The sequence below is a fragment of the Gossypium arboreum genome, chromosome 1 (genome assembly GCF_025698485.1).
Source record: "Gossypium arboreum isolate Shixiya-1 chromosome 1, ASM2569848v2, whole genome shotgun sequence".
NCBI classification, from domain to species: Eukaryota; Viridiplantae; Streptophyta; class Magnoliopsida; order Malvales; family Malvaceae; genus Gossypium; species Gossypium arboreum.
Window position 1 is genome coordinate 120,556,906 of NC_069070.1, and position 21,736 is coordinate 120,578,641.

At 30.6% G+C, this 21,736-nt stretch overlaps 1 protein-coding gene across 1 annotated transcript; it reads right to left on the reverse strand.

Moving 5' to 3' along the window:
• Window positions 1-10,038: 10,038 nt before the first annotated feature.
• Window positions 10,039-14,587, reverse strand: LOC108481764 (G-type lectin S-receptor-like serine/threonine-protein kinase At1g11330). The gene is made up of 7 exons (XM_053031374.1): window positions 13,266-14,587; window positions 13,054-13,164; window positions 12,312-12,493; window positions 11,843-12,053; window positions 11,315-11,552; window positions 10,867-11,014; window positions 10,039-10,409 (listed from the first exon to the last, which is right to left on the reverse strand). Exons 1-7 carry the CDS (start codon window positions 14,563-14,565, stop codon window positions 10,104-10,106), a joined length of 2,496 nt encoding a protein of 831 aa, XP_052887334.1. The 5' UTR covers window positions 14,566-14,587; the 3' UTR covers window positions 10,039-10,103.
• Window positions 14,588-21,736: the final 7,149 nt, after the last annotated feature.

A 21,736-nucleotide genomic window follows, 5' to 3' on the forward strand; every position in this document is an offset into this window, starting at 1 on the left:
TGACCAATATTATTTATATGAATTAATATCTCTTTATTTTTTCATTTATTAATATACAATATAATGATTATCGCTATTCAAATGTGTAAGATTCATGTAAAACTCATCTATTAAATCCAAGCGAGGGAGGAATGCTTCCTTTTTTGGGTGCTTGGATGGGTCCAAAGGGATATATTATATAAAAAATTAAACATGAAGACCTCCAAGATTAATAGTTATTCCTATAATAGTGAATCTAAACTATAATCATTGTTGTGTTTTCTACCGTACTATATTTATTGTGATTGTAGATGTAACTCATGTTATGTCGGTCGGTTAATTGAAATAAATATTGAACAATGAAAAGAGTCTAAATATTATGTTGTTGCTGCTATTTAAACTTTGGAATATGTCGGTTAATTTTAAATTTATATGTTTTAATATGAAATTAGTTATACTGTAATAATATTTTATTTAAAATGTTTAATTTTTAAAATTTAAATCAATTTAAATTTTATTTTACTCGACTCAATTAGAAAAAAATTAAATTAAATTAGGATGATAAAATACTAAAAATTTAAAAAATGTATATACTTAAATAACATTAAGATAGATGCAACTTAACAAGCAAATGCCTATAAAATAATAACAAAATTAACAATAAAACAAGTGTTATACAATATCCAAACAATAACAACAAATAGTAGCAACATAATAGTGAAATAGTAGCAAAATAGGAGGAAAATAATAAGAAAATAGCATTAAAACAACAAAAGTTGGAAATTTTTTTGTCTTTTTGTGAATTCGGGTCGGGCCAAACCCGGGCAAAAAATGCTTTACTTAAGGCCCAGCCTATTTTTTAAATAAGCCTTATTTTTTTGTTGAAGCCCATTTTTCGGGCCTATATTTTTGCCCAAACCTTCCCACTTTTCGGGCTAGGCTGGGTGGCCTAGTCCATGAACAAGCCTAGTTGTTAAGGATCTAATTGTAAGAGATAAAAACTTTGAGGTCTAATGTTGATAGATAGAAATGTGAGATCTTTGTACTATATTTATTTTCTTATTATTTAATTTTTATTTCAATTTAATCCCCCTTTCTATTTCATACAGATTGGCATGAGTTGTGGACATGAAAACTGCCTACGACACATTCTAGTTAATTATAACAAAGTCTAGATTCAATTAGATCGGTCTTTATGGGATTGACCTTACTCCCTATATTTAAATTTGATTTTAATTTTATGAGAAGAGATTTTATTTTTGGTGGATGACACCCGTCAAAATTTGGCGTTGTTAGGGATTGACATTAATTAATTTTATATTTTCTTTATGATTAGGTCTGGACATATAGATTGCTCGTACTTGCCACTTGGAAGAAAACGAATGATTTGACAACTATCTGTAATGACCCAAAATTCACGGGCTTAAAAAAAGTACATTATAGGGCCTCCGTCTGTAATACCCCATACCCGTACCTGAGAGCGGGATAGGATATGAGGCATTACCGAGATTTTCAGAATAATTTCAATTAATTCATATTATTTAGTATTCATTTTCATGTTTCATGTAACATCCTTTTCATATATTCAATTCAAACATCATATAAAATATGATACAATATTTAAATTTTCATATTTACATGCTCATTCAGGATATCCGAACCTACCTGACTAAATTACAGAAATACCAAGATTTAGGGGCATATTGGTAATTTACCATTTTTCCAAATTTCACCCAATCGTAAATTGATAATTTCACTCAACTTATTAATTTAGATAATAAAACAATTCATTCCCTTAAATTTAGTTATTTTTGACATTTTTACAAAATTACCCCCTAAAGTTTTACTTTTATTCAATTTAGTCCATGAGCTTAAAACATGCAAATTAGCCATGCTAACTGAATATTCATATATATTTTCCTCCTCTTCCTCTCCATTTCACATCCTTAATGTATATATCATGCTTACAAGTAACGTTATCAATAATTTCACTATTGACTTATATGTATATTTAAAGCTATCCATATGTGTCATAGTCACTAAATTATTTATATCTGGAGCTATGTAACTCCAAATTAAGATCTGATAATTTTCCCTGAAATTAGACTCATATATCTTCTTACCATAAAATTTTCAGAATTTTTGATTTAGCCAATAAGTACAGTTTATTCTTTAAATTTTCCCCTGTTTTGCTGTCTGACAGTTCTGACCCTTCTTCACTAAAAATTAATTATCTTCTTGTATAAAATTCAAATGATGTTCCCATTTATTTATCTTGAAAATAGACTCATTTAGGATTCTAAACATATAAATTTAAGCCCCTAATTATTTTTATCCAATTTTTGGTGATTTTCCAAAGTCAGAATAGGGGAACCCGAATTCATTCTGACATTGTCTCACAAAATTCATTATATCTCATAATTTACAATTTAATTGCTTATAACGTTTCTTCTATAAGAAACTAGACTCAATAAGCTTTAATTATATATTTTATTCATCCTATAATTCAATTTCTATAATTTTTGGTGTTTTTTCAAACTTAGACTACTGGTGCTGTCTAAAATAGTCTTAGTGCAAAATGTTGATTTTCTACTTTTAATTTCAATTTAATCCTAACTAAATTCACTTACTTTTCTATCTTAATTTATACTTTATTTCTACTCAATTTTTAACCAAAATTAGACATAATTATCTATTTTTCATCATAAAACCATAATTTCGAAATTCTTTCAATTTAGTCCTTAAAGCATAAAACTTATGAATCACTTTACAATTCAATCCTTATATCATTTCTAACTTGAATTTCTATCAATTTAGCCCTTAATACATCATTTTATTTAACATGGATAATATCTAGAAATCTAATAATTTTCAAAATATCAACTTAACTTCATCAAAACTTAGTTCTAAAACTTCTAAAATATCAAAATTAAGTAAAAAGGGCTTGATTGACTTACCTATTAAAGCTTAAAGCTTCAAACCTTGAATTTTCCCTTTTCTCCCTTTCTTTCTTTCTTTTTCTCCCCTGCTCTCTGTTTCGTTTCATTCTGTTTCTTTTCCATCTTTCTTCTTTTTATTTATTTATTCCATTTGTTTTATATATATAATAACAATAAAAATCTATTAAATAACCAATATTTATTTAACATTTGTATCCATTTATATCCTTACATTTGTCTTTCTTTAATCTATTTATTATATAAATATCTTTAACTTAATACTAATATATAATTTAATAATATAATTATATGATAAGTAAATATACATGTATTTTACAATTGTATGTATATTAATATTACACATGTCATCATATGCACCATACATTTGTCTTTTCTTAATTTATTTCAAAATATAATAATATAATTAATTTAATTTGTAATAAAATAATAACATTAATAATATATTTATAATTTAAACAACATAAAAATTAAAGATTTTTATGTTTTGCCGCCTCATTCTTTAGAATAGGCTTAATTGCCTATTTAGTCCCCTTATCCTCTTTAATTCTATAATTAAACTTTTACACTTCATTCAACTTAATCCTTTTCCTAATCACTCTTAATTAAGTTAAATTCACTTAATTAAACTCTAATTAACCACTTATTTTTACTTCGTAAATATTTTTAATAAATATTTACGAATCCATTTTTCATAAACAGAGATCCGAAATTATATTTTTTCAGTATCGGTAAAATTCGGGTCATTACATCGTCTCAGTAAACTGAACCTGTAAATAATTATTAAAAATACCTATAAGTCTAATAGTGTGTCTAATTAGGTTTTAATTAGGTGAATTTAACTTAATTAAGAGTAATTAGAAAAAAGGAATAAATTGAATAAGGGACAAAAGTTGAATTATAGATTAATAAAAGAAAGGAGGACCAAAATGGCAAATATTCCATTTGATATAATTGAGGCGGCAATTAGATTGAAAAATCTGAGATTTTTCTTAGGTATTGATTATATTATAATTATATTATATATTATGAAACAAATTAGATAAATATAAATTAGGTATTGATTATATTATAATTATATTATATATTATGAAACAAATTAGATAAATATAAATGTATGGTAATAAAATATACTTGTGTAAAAATTATATTTGTATAATTGTAATTTAAATACATAATTTACTCATGTTAGGATTTCAACCCGATTAAGCAACGAACAAAAAAATAGCGGAATAAATCGAGAAATTGAACACACAAATTTAACGTGGAAAAACCCCTCCAAAGAGGATAAAAATCCACGGGCAAAGATAATTTTACTATAATGGTAAAAGAACGAAGAGTACAAAAGATGGAGATAAAAACTAAACCCCGAAAACCCGAAAATAAAGAACCCACAAAACGTAAACACAAAATTCTCTAAATGTGTTATGAGTTCTAATCTCTAATGGGTATATATTTTCTAAGGTTGTAAAAGAGCCAATAATAGTAAAATAATCTAAACTAATCAGTATTTGATTGAAACAAGTAAACAGAGTTCAATTGAAATATTATTTCTCAAATTTGACTGAAAATAGGAGTCATATTTAACAAATCTCCTCCTTGACTCATATTTCCACAACGCCATCTTTGCCAAAGCCTGTCACGAGCCTATCTTGAACTATGCAGGGAATTAATTGAGTCAAATTTGTGCTTAGAAACTGGAAGACTTCTAGCCTTCGACTTGTACACTGCCAAATCAAAACTAATCCGGGTCTGATTTTCACGAACACAGTGCCCTAACTTTTCAAAACCTGCATCCAAAAGAGAACATCTCTTCAACGAAACAGTCATACCTTTTTCCCTCCTATGACCAAGTTGCCTCCGCTCCAAACAAGTTGACTTCAACTCTGTAACGGACGAGGGACGTCTGATTTCACCGGTCACTGTATAACCTTCCAGAATATAAAAACTACCGGTTCTTTTACCTTTTAACAAAACGAGAGCTCCACGAGATACTTTAATGTCACTCGACTCGATGTTGATTTTGCATCCTTTCAAGTCTAAAATACTTAAGGAGATGAGATTCTTTCGTAAATCAGGTACATACCTGACATCTGAGAGTGTCCTAATCGTCCCATCGTGCATCTTAATTTTAACAGTACTAATACCAATTCCCTTACTAGATGAATCGTTTCCCATGTGCACAACTCCACCTTCAATCGAACTGTATGTGGAGAACCATTATCTATTGGGACACATGTGGAAAGAACATCCTGAATCTAGGACCCACTCAGACGTGAGCTAGGTGTTATCGCTTGTTGACACTAACAAGAAATCATCACCATTTTCATCGGCCAAATTAGCACCAGCTACATCTTCCTCGTTACTCTCAGCTGCTTTTTTATTTCGCAGTTTATAACAATCTGCTTTGACGTGACCTAACTTTTTACAATAGCGACACCTTTTATCTCGTTTCTTTGATGCTACCAAAACGGAAGCTTGCCTATCTATCTTGCTATCCAAATGAAGCTCATTGTCGAGTTTGTCTCTACTCAACGAATGACCCTTCACATCTTTGAACGAGAGTTTGTCTCTGCCATAAATCAGGGTCTTCTTGAAAGACTTGTATGAAGGGGGTAAATAGCACAATAATAGCATAGCCTGATCTTCATCGTCAATATGAACCTCAACATTCTTTAAATCATTTAAAAGAGTAATAAATTGACAGATGTGATCTCTAAGAAGCTCACATTCGTTCATGCGAAATGTAAATAGACGTTGTTTCAACACTAAACGATTAGCCAGAAACTTAGTCGTATAAAGAGTTTCAACCTTTTCCACAAGGCGGATGAGGTCTTCTCCATCAATACCTCCTGCAATACCGTATTCGCAAGGCACAACTAGATTGCAGACAAAGCCTTTTCATCAAGCTCTTCCCATTCTGTTTTATTTAGATTCTCAAGCTTTTTCCCAGTAACAACCTTTTTCAAACCGGATTGAACTAGAATTGCCATCATCCGAACTTGCCACAGATTGAAATTTGTCTCACCATCTAACTTCTCAATTTCAAACCTTGTTGTTGCCATCTCTGAACGGGCTGATATATGAAAATTGAACTAGCTCTGATACCACTTGTTAGGATTTCGACCCGATTAAGCAACGAACAAGAAAATAGCGGAATAAATTGAGAAATTGAACACACAAATTTAACATGGAAAAACCCCTTCAAAGAGGATAAAAAACCACGGGCAAAGATAATTTTACTATAATGGCAAAAGAACGAAGAGTACAAAAGATGGAGATAAAAACTAAACCCCGAAAACCCAAAAATAAAGAACTCACAAAACGTAAACACAAAATTTTCTAAATGTGTTATGAGTTCTAATCTCTAATGGGTATATATTTTCTAAGGTTATAAAAAAGCCTATTTATAGGCTAAATTCATAAGTCAAATAATAGTAAAATAATCTAAACTAATCAAGATTTGATTGAAATAAGTAAACAGAGTTTAATTGAAATATTATTTCTCAAATTTGATTGAAAATAGGAGTCATATTTAACAACTCATAATTTAAGTATAAAGATATTTTATGATTATTAATTATATTAAAAGATTTTTATATGATAAATAAATTAAATTCATGACAAGTGGATAGTGATGATGATATACAAATGTAACAATGTATAAATGTACATTTGTAACATATGTATTTGTGTATTAAATAGATACTTATTATATTTATTATTTAATTGATATTATATTATTAAATTAATGAATAAATTAATAAGATGACAAATGTAAGGTGATAGTAAAATACAAGTGTGATAAATCATGTACATACAATTGTAATATTTTTTATTTAAGTAAATAGATAATTATTATTCATTAATATTATATTATTATATTATGAAATAGATTAGATCAAGACAAATGTAGGGTGGAGATAATGTACAATTGTAACATATATATTTGCTATCAAATAGATATTTATAAATTAAGTAGTTAATACATATATTAAGTTATAATTATAAAGTAAATAAGAAAAAGAAACAAATAAAGGAAAGAAAGGAAATAAATCAGAGAAAGCCATTCGAAAGTGGGAAAGGAAAGAAAGAAAGAAAACAAAAGGAGAAACTAAGGTTTTAAAGCTTGAAGTTTAATTTGGTAAGTCAATTAAGTCATTTTCTCTTAAATTTGATGTTTTAGAAGCTTTGGAATAAAGTTTTAATGAAATTAAGTTGAGGTTTTGGAAGTTTTAAAGTTTTTAAATATAGTTCATGTTGAACAAAATAGTGAATTAGGGATTTAATTGAATAAATTTTAAGTTAGAATTGATAAAGGGATTAAATTGTAAAAAAACTATAAGTTTTGTGATAGAGGGATTAAATTGAAAGAAATTTTAAATTAGAGTTTTATTATGAATATTGAATAGTTGAGTTTCATATGGCAAGAAATTAAGTAGAAAAGAAGTATGACTTAAGTTAGAAAAGTAAGTAAACTTATTTAGGATTAAATTGACAATAAGTAGGAATTGAATAAAATTCAATTATCTATTATAATTTAATGCTCTAATTAATAGTGAAAATTATTATTCAATTATCTATTATAATTTAATGCTCTAATTAATAGTGAAAATTATTATTATTTTCGTAGCTAGCAAAGAACCCAAGGCATCGGTACCAAAAAGAAGGGAAAAAGTTTTAGGAGTAATCGAACAAATCTGAGTTTGTATTACTATAATTCAAATTATTTATTTATTCATTAAATGTTAAATTAAATTATGTAATTGGTAAGTAAATTATGAGGTAAGTGTTGTTATGGAATTGAATGATAATTGAAATGGTTGTTAAATAAATTTTAGTATTGGATAATGATTGAATTGTTGAATTGAAAGAGAATTTGGGATTTAAAGTGAAGTTGAATTGAATGAGAAATATGTGTTAGTATTGAATTGTATTTTGATTGGTGAATGGAAAGTGTATTTGATTTTGAAAGTGGATTTTTGAATTGAAAGTGAAATTGTGATTTAAGTGGAATTGATGTGAATATTGATTGAAACAGAGAAAGTGAATTAAATACCTTATTAACTAGTCCGGCTAAGTCGGATATAGTTGGCATGCCATAGGATTGGAAGTGTTTAGGGATACTTCGACTTCGAGTCGATGAGATACTGAGTGTCACTATTATACTTCAGATAGATTTAATGAGGTACTGGGTACCACTTTACTTCGGCTAGGCCGATGAGACACTGGGTGTCAACTTTGCTTCGAACTATCCGATGAGGCACTAGGTGCCATTCTGGTGTGTTTGGTTGGATCCGTGTATCCGCCAAAGTCCGGGTCTGTTAATAGGGTGAAAAATTGAAATGAGAAATTTAAATTATGGATTGAAATTGAGATTGGAAATGGAAGGCATGAACTAAACGTTGATGTAATGAAGAAAATTGAAGTCTATGATATTTGATTGAAATTGATAAATAGTTGAAATTGTGTTACTATTATTAACGAATGAAGTTTAAAAACGAGTTAATATTTGAGAAAATTCAAAACGTTGATGTAGTGAAGAAAATTGAAGTCTATGATATTTGATTGAAATTGATAAGTAGTTGAAATTGTGTTACTATTATTAACGAATGAAGTTTAAGAATGAGTTAATATTTGAGAAAATTCAATTTTTATATGTTTAATATTTATATTTCATTATTGTTATTATAGTTTGAATTATAGTAATACCACTGAGTATGTCTATACTCGATTATACGGTTATTTTCCGTCTGCAGTCGAGACGAGTCAAAATTTGGTCCAAATCCAACCAATCCCGATCTCAGCAACCTTGGTGATGTATATTTTATTTTGGTATATGTGGGATGTACCTAGGTTGTATTTTGAGTTGATGTGGTTTTGGATTGTAAGGATAATATGTGATGATTTAAATTGGTAAATGAAAGATTAAATAAATGAAATGGTATATATAACATTATGTTTGAATTGATAATTGAATAGAACTTTTAATTTAATTTGAATAATGGTATGAATGATCATATAGTAAATTCTAGTATTAATCTTGGCATGTTTTAGATGTTTACATGTATGAATTGAATTGGTTATATCATTGGTATTGGATTGGTTTCGGTTTGAAATTGCAGGGAAGGTTAGATGTATATAAAAGAAGTTATATTGAGTTAATTTTTTTAAAAATTTACGAAAATTCTCTGAGCACCTGGATAAGCCTCGATCCACTTCTAATACGTGTTTTGGGCCTCGAGGTCCATTTTAGGGACTTAAGGATTAAATTTATCCTTTGTATGTCAATTATTTGTGAGTTATTCGTAATATTTGATATGTCCGATAATGCTCCGTAACCCTGTTCCAGTAATGATATAAGGTTGGGAGTGTTACACTATCATCAAGTTTAATTAATTACATTTGATAGTTTAATTACTAATCTTTTTAAATTTCTTCTCCAATTCCCATGTCATTAAGTTTACACATTATCTACTACTTTGGACTGCAGCTTGAAAGAAAATGAATGATTTGACAATTATTAACTACCACATCAGTAACTTTTAATTAAATTAACAATCAACAATGAATTTCATTGGTTAAAGAACTTAATTGATAATATTTTCAAGTTTAAGAGTATAATTAAATGCATTTTGTATGACTTATAGAATTTTTTAAAACTTCATGAGCTTTTTTACCCTGCAAAATTCAATAAACAAAAGTGATAATCATTACAAAGAGTGACTTCAAGTATAATTCAAATTTTAAAATTTTGAGTAATTTTGAATTTGAATTAGTTTAAGGTTGAAGCTATTTTGGGTTCAGGTGGATTTGTAAGTTGGGTTTTTCAAGTTAGGTCATATTACGTTCAGAACATTTCAGGTTATGTATTTAAGAAATTTTGAATTTGGTCACTTTAAGTTCAAATCATTTTAGGTTTTAAATCATTTTTGAGTTTAAGGTGAACGGGTTCAAATTATTGATCTTTTATGTTCAATTCAAGTTAGGTCAAGTTTAAGTTTAGATTTGATAAAATCAAGTTTTCAAGTTTAGGACAAAGTTACCGTGGTAAATTCACTCTAGAATGAAACAAATAAAATGACAAAAACATATCAAAACATATATAAAAATAAATTTCACTGCTTGAACTCTAATTGTAAACACTACAAATAATTAATTTCTATCTTATCGACCATCAAGGTTTGTAAAAGTTACATCATTAACTGAAACCGTATCTTCAACATCATGGCTCATTAGTGGTCCTTGAGTGAAAGCAGGTGGTTTTGGAGTGTTGAGATCTGAAATCTCACTGTTAAGCATTGAAACAATAGTAGACATAGTGGGCCTATCTTTAGCATATTCTTGAATGCATAGCAATCCAATATGTATGCATCTCCATATTTCTTTCTTATTCTTTAAATCTGATTCTGACTTTGAAATCACCTTGTCTACTAAGTCCCAAATGTTGCCTTCGTTCCATAATTTCCAGACCTGAAACAGTAAACAATTTTATCTAAATTAATGCCTAAATCATTTGGCTTAACGTGACTCAAAATTTTAATCTTAAGCTTTAATAGAGTTAATTGAAGTGTTTTTACTCTCTTGATTAGGCTTGTTTTACCTAAATCTACAAAAGCTTCACTCCTATGCATAACTTCAAACTCGATTATTTATAATTAAGCTCGAGTTTGAACTGAAAATTTTCAATATTGATTAAGATGAAAAGCTTTGCAAGCTACTCAATTCAAGTATTAGGGTTCTTGAAATTCACTTGTGAGCTACTCGATTCAAGCATTAAGATTCTCAAATTCAACTCACATGATTTCTCGACTCAATAATTATTGAGCTAAATTCAAGTTTTCTCAAACCGAACCCAAATAGATTGCAAACACGAAATCGTACATCCTAATTCCATCCACCAACATCTCTAACTATCTTATGAACTTACATATCCGAAGAGGCTAAGGTCATCCTTGTTGTAAAAGCTTGTGTTTCTTCTTCCACTAACAATCTCTAGTAATAGAACTCCATAGCTGAACACGTCAGATTTCTCTGAAAATCGCCCTTGCATTGCATATTCAGGAGACATATAACCACTGTATTTTAACATAAAAAAACAACACCAATTACAGCTCTTATTTAAACTTGTCCACGAGCCAACCTGAATTAAGAATAAATAATAAATAATTTAAAGTTAACTATAAAAATATATTTTTAATATTTTATTAATAAAATTAAAAACAATAAATTGAGTCCACAAATTGAACAAAATTAAACTCGATACGAGTATGGACATGTATCATCTTTAAGCACCAAATCCGACCATAGACATATTTATACCATTTTTTATTAAAAAGAGCATAAAAAGAAATGGTAGGAAGGAAATTCCAACTTACTAAGTTCCAACAACCCTTTTAGTGTTGGCTTGATTTTCGTCACCTCCGAAGATCTTGGCTATCCCAAAATCTGAAATTTTTGGGTTTAGCTCTTGGTCAAGTAAAACATTACTTGCTTTTAGATCTCTGTGTATAATCTTCAATCTTGAATCTCTATGAAGATAAAGTAATCCTCGACTGATCCCTTCAATAATATTAAAGCGTTTTCTCCAATCCAAGAGTTTTTGTTTAACGTGATCTATAACAAAATTTAAACATAAAAACCTACCAGATTAATAATTAATTCCTACAATTGAGGATCTAAACTACAACAATCATTGTATTTCTACCGTATTGTATTCATTATGATTGTAGACATAATTAAATGGTGAAGAGAATCAAAATATCACTTTTACACCTAAATTTAAATTTTGTGAATGGAGAAAACATTTATGGGAGAACATTATTTTTTAAGGGATCCTATTCAACTCATTTCTGAATTTGATTAGAGACCGAAAATGTCATATAAGATTTGAATAAATTACTAACCGAATAGAAAAGCGTCCAAACTTTTGTTTGGCATAAACTCGTAGACGAGCATATTCTCTTCTGCTTCAACACAACACCCAAACAATTTAACCAGATTTCGATGTTGGAGCTTAGAAATAACCACCACTTCGTTCATAAATTCTTCCAAACCTTGCCCCGAAGCTTTCGACAATCTCTTCACTGCTATTTCCTTTCCATCATCTAATGTTCCCTGCACTCAAAATTCAGACTACAATACTTGATTGAAAAAAATGTGATTTCATTGACTCTGGATTCACCGGTGTTAGGATAATTATCATTGTTGGCTCAAAATCCAAATGGGTTTGGGTTTGATTGTAATGAGCTCGTAAGTTGAGCTTGCTTTCCTGTAAAATTCTCGATTAATGGGCCTGGCCTATGAACTCATTACAATCCGGCTTTGGACTGGTGATGATTATCCTAACAACCGGAAATCACTATTATATATTACCTTGTAAACCGGACCAAAACCACCCTGCCCTAGCTTTTTCTCGGGATGGAAGTTGTTGGTCGCGGTGGCAAGTTCTTCGAACTTGAATAGTGGAAGCTGCTGGAGTTTAACACCGATTGAACTTTCTCCTATATTTTCACTATGAAATTTGTGTTTGATCTGTGTCCGTCTTTTATTCCTTCCTGTGATTGAAATCAAAGAAGCAATGAGTTGAAGGTTACATAATTGTAATTACGACTATGCCCACAGTTACTGTTGTAATAACAAAGACGACCTTACTACTTTTCCCTTTATCTGCAAATCCAGAAACTTGGTTTATGAAACTTCGACACAAAAGAATTGCAAATTAATTCACCCAATTTATCTAACACATGGTCCATGTTATTTAAATATAAAAATATATAGGAATGAGAATTCAAACTTTAATATATATATATATATATATATATATATATCAGATACTAATTTGTAACTTATATAAACCAACTTAATCGAGCAAAATTGAATAATTTAATCTCACTTGAATTCAACCTTCACCTTTTACAATAGTACTCAATTAAGTTTAGAGCTTTTCACAGTATTCGAGTCAATTCTATTTTAATTTTATTTTATCTAAAATTTGAATTTAAATCGAATAAAAATACCTTTAAATCCAATTTTACCCGAAGAGAACTATAGAATTTACATATTTCTTAAAAAAAAGTGACTACAAAGATTAAACAAATAAAGATGGACATTTTACCTCTTTGTTGACCCATTCTACGCGATACGAAGAGTGCAGAAATTATTATAATCACGAGCATGCCTGAAATTACTGTTGTAATAACAATGACCTTAGTATGTTTCCCTGTATCTGCAAATCCAGAAACATGGTTAATAAAACATCTAAACCAAAAATGAAGATTAATTGATGCAATTCGTCACACACACGGTCGATATGGAAGACAAGTTTACCAAGTTCCGAAGATGGCAGACGAATGTAAAGATCGACTCCCCGAGTAGAGAATTTCTGGACATCAATCAAATCTCCACTCCATAACATGCAACCAATGCCAGCATCATACGCATAAGCCACGCACGAACAATTCTTCATGCATTGATCTTTGCATTCGCCGTTAGTTATTGATGACTGGTCTGGAAATGCCGGTACTTTCGTCTTCTTCAGCTTTAAAAACCCATCATCTCCTTGGCCTACTTCACTTCCGTTGTTGTTATCTCTTTGGCAGTGCAAAGGGGTAGTCCTAAAACACCCACTACTCCAATTACCTTGACTCCATTCTTCTATATTCCTAGGCTTAAACCCTTTCAAGCAACTGCAAATGGGTCGTTTCGTTGAATCGCAGATTCCAAATGCCCCACACTTTCCATAAACATCACAATCTGTTCGATAACTAGAGTACCCGGTTATCCAGTCCCCTTTCCCCGCATCCCATATTCGTTCAACGAATCTTCCGTCAGACTCTAATTCATAGTATATCAACCTAGAATCAGTAGAATATTCGTAAGTTTCGTAATAGGTTTTTTCTACATCATCTGCAACCACATAAAACCCATCAAAATAAACTCTATTAACATTTATTAAACCGATATAGATACGACCATTCCATGGGCCGGTCCGAGAATATATCTGGTTATTGTTCCAAACGACACCCTCCGGGATGCTGAAAGGTTCAATGCCTTGAAAAAAGTTGCCATCAGATGGATCATCAAGGCTTTTCCATGATCTCGTCTGCACCTTACGACCCGTTTTTACATCAGTGCTGATCTTCATAGTTTGAAGAAATGCATTAGAAGGGTGTTGAAAACTCTCCCATAAGATGCTGCTTCCTCCATTCTCACCGTTATTGAGGACAAGGTTTCCAGAGTCTAAAAGCTGTGCAGTTGTTGCGTTAGGGATCAAATTCGTAACATTTGTTGACCAAAGAATCTCAGCTTTTCCATTGGAAACAACAAGGTTGCCATCATCTGATATGGTGAGAATCCCAGAAGAGTCTTTGAGAGGCCTGTTTCTATTTGCCACCCATACAACAGTTTGTACGGGGATTTGATGGTACAATATCCCTACATAACGACTGCTGGAGTTAGCCAAGCTGAAGAATCCCAAGCGGAAAACACCATTCTGGGAGATTATAACATCAGGGTCTTTGATGGATTTTGATGCCGTTATAGTGTGTGAAGCAGTGCCAAACTGCAGCTGTAAGTCAAAACAAGATATTAAAGCTACTAAAACAGAGCAGCTAATAGTTTTCCCCATGACCGTGTAACTGGTGCAGAACTTGGAAGTGATTCTATGATTTATGAATGGTATTAATAAAGGTCAAATAATAAATAAGGTCCCTCTATTTTTACATATTTGGAAGGTTTAGTCCCTACAATATAATTTTTTTTTTCAATTTCTTTGGTTTTCGAAATATGTATTCAATCATACTAAATTATTTTGACAGAGTTAATGAAAAAAGGTTGATTGTCAATTTTGAAAATAAGGTGCAATTGGAAAGTTGCACAACCTACCATATTTTTTATTGAAAAATTTTGATTTAATTCTTACGAAGACTTTAAGCAACAATTTAATAGAATAGATCATGACGAAAGTCAGTCAAGCAATTGCTCTATTTAAAGACTTTATGTTATTTGTGCTACAGAGAGATCTGGTCTTTTTTATAGAAATAGAAGTTTATTCCTTGAAATTCTTTGCATATTTTGATTCTTTATTGAAAACTTATTCGAGAACAATTCAAGGGAATATACGATCCCACCGATTGAAGGAATTCTTAATGCAAGTTCATTGTAAACCATTTATTCTTTTCAGTTTGTAACTAAGGTTTCAAGGGAAAGTCTTAGTGGAGGAAAATGATCTTATATTGATATATAGTAACGATGTTGCAATTTGAGCAAAGTTTCATAGGTGTACAAAAGTTTTTTGATTTTTATAACCAATTTTTGTATTGAATTTGCAATTTCTAAAAAGAGGAGGGATAAAAAATACCGAATTATATGAAAGGACTAAATTCACAAAGTATATATAGGGTAGGGGCCTTCTACAGAAATTGACTCTTTTTTAGGGTCTGATTTTGATATAGTGTAATGATGTTTCATGGCAGTCTTAAATGTTTACATCCAGTGATCTACATCTAAACTGTCTTTGCATATACGTAATCTCATTTGGACTTAGGGAAATTTTCTGGAAGTGTCAATTACTCTTAATTTTCTATAGTTTTGTTGGCACTTTCTTCCACTGGAGTACCAAAAAATCAACTCATGTGCCACCATGTTCACACAAATACAGTCAGGGTAGGTGTCCAACAAATTGAATTATGGACCTAGGACTTAATTTTAATATAATCTTTTTATCATGGACCGATGCTATATTTTAATTTATAAAATAATTAAATTCTTTAAATTATGTGTAAGTCAAATTATAACAGTTAGATTAATTATTTTAAAATATTATACAATAAAATATTATCACATGTGTGATGTTATGTTAACTTTTATTTATAAATAATACTCACAAAATTATATTATATCACTTAATGAATTTAACTACTGTCATTCGAATTAGGAGTAAATTTTAAAATTCAAAATTTTAAAGATTAAAAAATCAATTTAAAGAATAACGATTAAATTCACAACTTAAACATAAAATCAATTTAATAATAAAATTTAACTACTAAAATCAAATAAATGTATAATTTAAAGTATTAGAAAACTATACAGAAGGACCCACTAGACTTGCTTGGAGCTTAAGTTGGTCTTTCTTAATTTGCCAAGCAAAGAAAGTGGAAGATAAGGATCCTGTCAGCAAATGATGGAATATGACATGATAAAGTAATTTCATGTTCATTTATTTATATTATGGATTTACAAGTGCATTATTTGTAGAATTATAATTGAATACACCATTCTTTCAGCACACAGACACATTGACTTAGTATTTGCCGATCTTTAGAAGTTTTTTGTACGTTTGATATGACGCATGCATGGCTTATATGTCCCACATTTTGGAATTGTTTGCTACAGGGATAAATCTAAAATATGAATTTTTTATTTAAATTTTATAAATTATTAATATATTTATCGATATAATACAATTTTATATTTCATATTACATATATAAATAATTTAATTTATCTAATACAAAAATAAAGTAATGTATTTATTTATTTAAATATTTTATGTATGCATTTGAGTCATAATCAAAGTTTGATATGTATAATTACATTAAATCAAAGTTTATGTATCAAATTACATATTAAATCAAACTTTATATGTAGTTTTAATATTTATTCCTTTGTTATACTGAATCTTACAAATAAGAATATTTGTTTAGCTACGATGTTGGACTGAGTGATAAGAAGTTTAATCAGAGGAAAGTCAAAAAATTTTTCTAGGAGCTGGAATTAAGTTATATATTTTTGTGAGAGATAAAATGTAATTTCACTATTTTAATAACTTATATCTTTATAATTTTAAAGACTAGCATCCTTGGTACCACTCTGAGTTCAATGTTCCTTGTCGTAACCATTTTTTTGAAAAAAACGAAACGGGTATCGACTCGGAGAAGAAAAAAATGAAAACAGGAGTCGCCACCAATCTTTTTAGGTGTGATCGGATCACCTTAAGTTAATCATTTTAATAAAAGTTAAGGTTTACTAAAACGATAATTTTGGTCTACGAAAATCGAAAATGAGTTCGAGTCGGTTACGCATTTAGGAAGGATTAGCACCTCGATACGCCCAAAATTGGTACCTAGTTGATTAATTAGTGTCTTAGTGTCGAAAATTTGAAAACTTGAAAGAATTTAAAATACGATCCCTCTTTGTAAAGAAAATGCTCAAATGTTAAGGACCTTCTCGTCTCACAATATAAAATGTCACATCCAGTAAGTTAGGACACGGCATCTTGAACTTTCGAGAACGAGCTTGCCTTTTATATAAAAATACGTGTATTTCAAAAGGTTATTCAGTTAGCTCAGGTGAACGAGGAGAATCGAAGCCCAGTAAGTTAGGGCACTTTTCCTCAAATTCCCAAACACAGAATATTGCCTTTACTTGTAAAAATCTTATTTCGAGGTAACAAAATGCCATACCCAGTAAGTTAGGGCACAACACCTCGTATCTCCGAGAATAAGCTTTTTTCAAAACTCACGTCGCGATTTAGAAGAGTATTCCGTTATTTAGGTTAAAGGAGAAAAATCGAAACCCAGTAAGTTAGGGCACGATTGTCTCGAATTATCAAATATGGAATATTACTTTTATGGAAGAATTATTCTAAGGTATCGAGTAAGGAATATAATGAGATGCATAGTAAATATAAAAGCGAATTATGATATTAACAGTAACGTGTAATAATGGGTGGCAATAACGAGTAGTTGTAAAGGATGGAATAATGGCGAGGCTAGTAACATACAAATATAAACAAATTCATGAGGAAAATGAAATGATCGAATGCACAATAAATAAAACATGGGAAAATAAAATGATAATGATAATGAGCGATGATGATGATGTAAGTAATAATAGTATGAAATGATAATAATACGTATGCTTTTAACATGATAATAATAATTTAAATATGAAATAGTATGGAATATATATATGTATAACGATGACGAAAAAAAAGATTGTATATATATGTATATATATATGTATAGGTGTTTATTGAAGGCGGAATAATAATAAAAATAGCTAATGATAGTGGTATATGAATATATATATGTATGTATTAAAATATTTACTTAATAAGAGAAATATACACGTAGCATTAAAATATATATATATATATATATATATATATATATGAAAAGATATGATATTAAAACGTATATACTTGACATATATGAAAATATACACATAATATAGTTATCAAAAATGTACACAACATGCATGATATTAAAGATAGTTATTAAAATATAATACATACATATGAGTGTTTTAAAAAATGCTATGCTGATAATAATAATAATAAAATGCTAATAAGTAATAAATGTAATATAACACTAGAAATACAAATAGATAAGAAACATAATAGGTGAATAATAGGAAAATGGAAATAATAATATAATCATAATGCAATGGTAAGGGTAATTATAAAGATGATGATATTAAAATTAATAGTAATAATGTTAATGATAATATTAGTAATAAAACAAAACAAGCATAACGAAAAAGTAATAAATAATATCTATTATAACAATATAAAACTAATGGTATAATAAGGTAATAATAATAAGCGATCAAGATATAAAGAAAATATAATTACAAGAATAATAGTTGCATTAACAATAATAATAGTGAGAATAATAACGATAATGTAACAATAATAGTAATAAAATATAATAACAATAATAGAAATAATAAAAATAAAAATAAAAAGGTAACAAAAATAATAATGACAACGACAATAATATCGATAATAACAATATATTAATAATATTGATATATTCATCATCATAATAATAATAATAATAATAGTAGAAATAACAATCATATAAGTAATAATAGTACGCATAGGAATAATAATAATGATAGCAATGAAAAGAAATAGCAAAATGAGCGGGAAGGATCAAATCGAGCTTGAAACAAAATTTTTGGGGCAAATCCAGAGTAAATGATGGAGAAAAGGACTAAAATGCATGCGAAAATAATCAAGGAGGGGCTAAAATGGGAAATAACCCCCCCTTTAAAATGCGCAGCGTAATGAAGGACCAAGTTGAAAACTAAAATAAATTATAGGGTGAAATTAGAAATAAGAGAAATTTAATTCCAAAACAATAAAGGAGCGGAGGGGCTAAAAGTGAAATTAGCCCCTCTGTTGAAAACGTGCGCGGACCCTAAGCGGGTCGGGTCACCTGCTCGGGTCGGTGGCCAAACGGCGCCGTTTTGAAGTCTCTGAACCCCCCTAAAACTACGTTGTTTTACCCTCTATATAAACCCTTTTTTTTTTTTAAAACCTCATTCTTCCTTTCTGTTTTTTTTTAAATGTTTCCTCTCTTTTTCTCTGTGCAGCCCAGAACCCATGAGGAGCGTACGTCCGCCATGCGTCGTCGTCATGTTGGCCATGCCATCTGTGATGGCCGAAATCGCCGAGGTTATTTTTTTTTATATTTTATACTTGTTTAATGTATGTGTGTTATTTTTACTTATATTATATCTTTATGTATATAAAGAAACTCAAAAAAAAGGAAGAAAAAAAAAAAAGGGAAAACCACCTTAGATTTGGGTTTTGACTTCTGAGGGCTTTGGGTTTATTTTGATGTCGATTCTCTTATTGTTTTGTGACTAGTATTACAATTTTTTTGCTAGAAAAACCGAATGCTGTATTTTTTGTATTTCAAAAATTTCTTTTTTTATACAATGGTTTTGCTTAGCTTTTTATAGCCATTTCATTTCCCTTTTTTTTTTCAATACCTATCTATTTTCCATTATTCTTGCAGACAAGCGGTGGTGGAGCAGGCGGTGAGTGGATGGGACAGGGCGAGTGGTGAACGGCTAGGGTTTTAGGTCTCCCTTCTTTTTTTTTTTTTAATGTATTGGGCTAGGGATTTAGTGGTTTTGGGTTTAGGTCAAATGGGTTAGAGGGTTTTGGGCCCAAAAATTGGGCTTGTACAGCTGCCCCTCTTTGCTTGTTGTCGTGTAACGAGAACAGAGCAAAGACTTAAGAAAGACCAATTTTGCCTGATCTCACCGTGTCTAGACTTGTTTAGTGCTCCTTTTCCCCAGGTAGCCTCATTCCAATCTTGTTGCTTCACTCGGCTTCACTGCTCTACTGCAGCTTCAAGAAGGTAAGGTTTGTTTTGATCTGCTCCACTGCAACTCTATGGAGCTAAGACATGTGACTTCGATCTACTCCACTGAAACTCCAAAGAGATCTGCTGTGGCTTCTATGCTCTCTAGTGTAATTTCAAGGAGAAGAGATTTGTGATTTCCAGCCTGATACCCTACTGCTTAGGGGTTTAAGGCTTATTATCTTCGATCTATTTCCCATGGCTTAGGGGTTAAGATCTGCAATTCGGTCTGTTACCCTACTGCTTAGGGATTTAAGACCCTTCGTCTTTGATCTACTCCACTGTAACTTCAGGAAGGCAAGATCTGTGATTTTCAACCTATTACCCTACTGCTTAGGGGTTTAAGGCTTGTAAATTCAGCTTGTTACCCCACAGTTTAGGGGGTTAAAGCCCATCACTTTTGATCTATTTCCCTACTGCTTAGGGGGTTAAGATCTGTAGATCTTCAATCTGCTTCACTGCAACTTCAGGAAGACAAGATTCGCTGGATTCGATCTGTTCCACTACAACTTCAGGGAGACCAGATCTGTAATTTTCAACCTATTACCCTACTACTTAAGGGGTTAAGGTCTGTAAATTTGGCTCGTTACCCTACTGCTTAGGGGATAAAGCTCATTATCTTTGATCTGTTTCCCTACTGCTTAGGGTGTTAAGATCTGTAGATCTTCAATCTGCTTCACTGCAACTTCAGGAAGACAAGATTCGCTGGATTCGATCTGTTCCACTGCAACTTCAAGGAGACCAGATCTGTAATTTTCAGCCTATTACCCTACTACTTAGGGGGTTAAGGTCTGTAAATTTGACTCGTTACCCTACTGCTTAGGGGATAAAGCTCATTATCTTTGATCTGTTTCCCTACTGCTTAGGGTGTTAAGATCTGTAAACTCAACTGTTACCCTACCGCTTAGGGTTTAAGGTTCTTCGTCTTCGATCCGCTCCACTCATCGCTTAGGGGCTAAGATCTGTAAATCTTCAGCCTGTTACCCTACTGTTTAGGGGGTTAAGGCTTATGAATTCACTGATTCTAGGGACGTGACCTGTAGAATCAGTCCCCTGTATTTGTGCTTATGTCAAAGAATTAGGATGTTATGATCAAAATGAATCAAATGTTCCTAATTAGATGCACTTATGAATGATCTATGAATGTATGAGTGCAGCGTGTTGTGAGCATGAATCCCTGTTTAGGTTGCCATTGCTCTTTGTTCATCAAGGTTCCTTTACTGAAATGGTATCCTGTCTTCTTGTTCAGCTCAAATTTTGAATAGAAAACCCGAAGAGGTAGTCCCAATTTAAACTCTTTTTTCTCAGATGCATCCAATCTTTGAGTTTGGTTAGTTTTAAATAATAGTCCTGTTTCAGGTTCCTGTACTATTTAGAAACTTTCGGAGTAATGTGCAAAACTCTTTTTGCAAAAATGGTTTTAGTCCATTAATCATCATTTCAATGCAAAATGCTTGAAAAAGATTATAACAACGACAAAACTGCAATTTATCAGAAACAACATTTGAAGGCAATATATTAATCACACCAACAAACATTGCTGGAATACAAAATGGATAAAAGGGAATAGGTGCCCCGATATCGCATCGTGAGTTTCTCTGATTGACTTCTTGAGGACTCCTTTTTGCCCAATATGTGT

Bases quoted from the DNA above. Each gene is read 5' to 3' on its own strand.
- LOC108481764 (XM_053031374.1), bottom strand. From the start codon at position 14,565: ATGGGGAAAACTATTAGCTGCTCTGTTTTAGTAGCTTTAATATCTTGT. The intron at 12,054-12,311 runs GTAATATATAAT...TTTTGAGTGCAG, and splicing joins GTTTTGGTCCGGTTTACAAG to GGAACATTAGATGATGGAAA. The intron at 11,015-11,314 runs GTAAGTTGGAAT...GTTAAAATACAG, and splicing joins AAAAGGGTTGTTGGAACTTA to TGGTTATATGTCTCCTGAAT.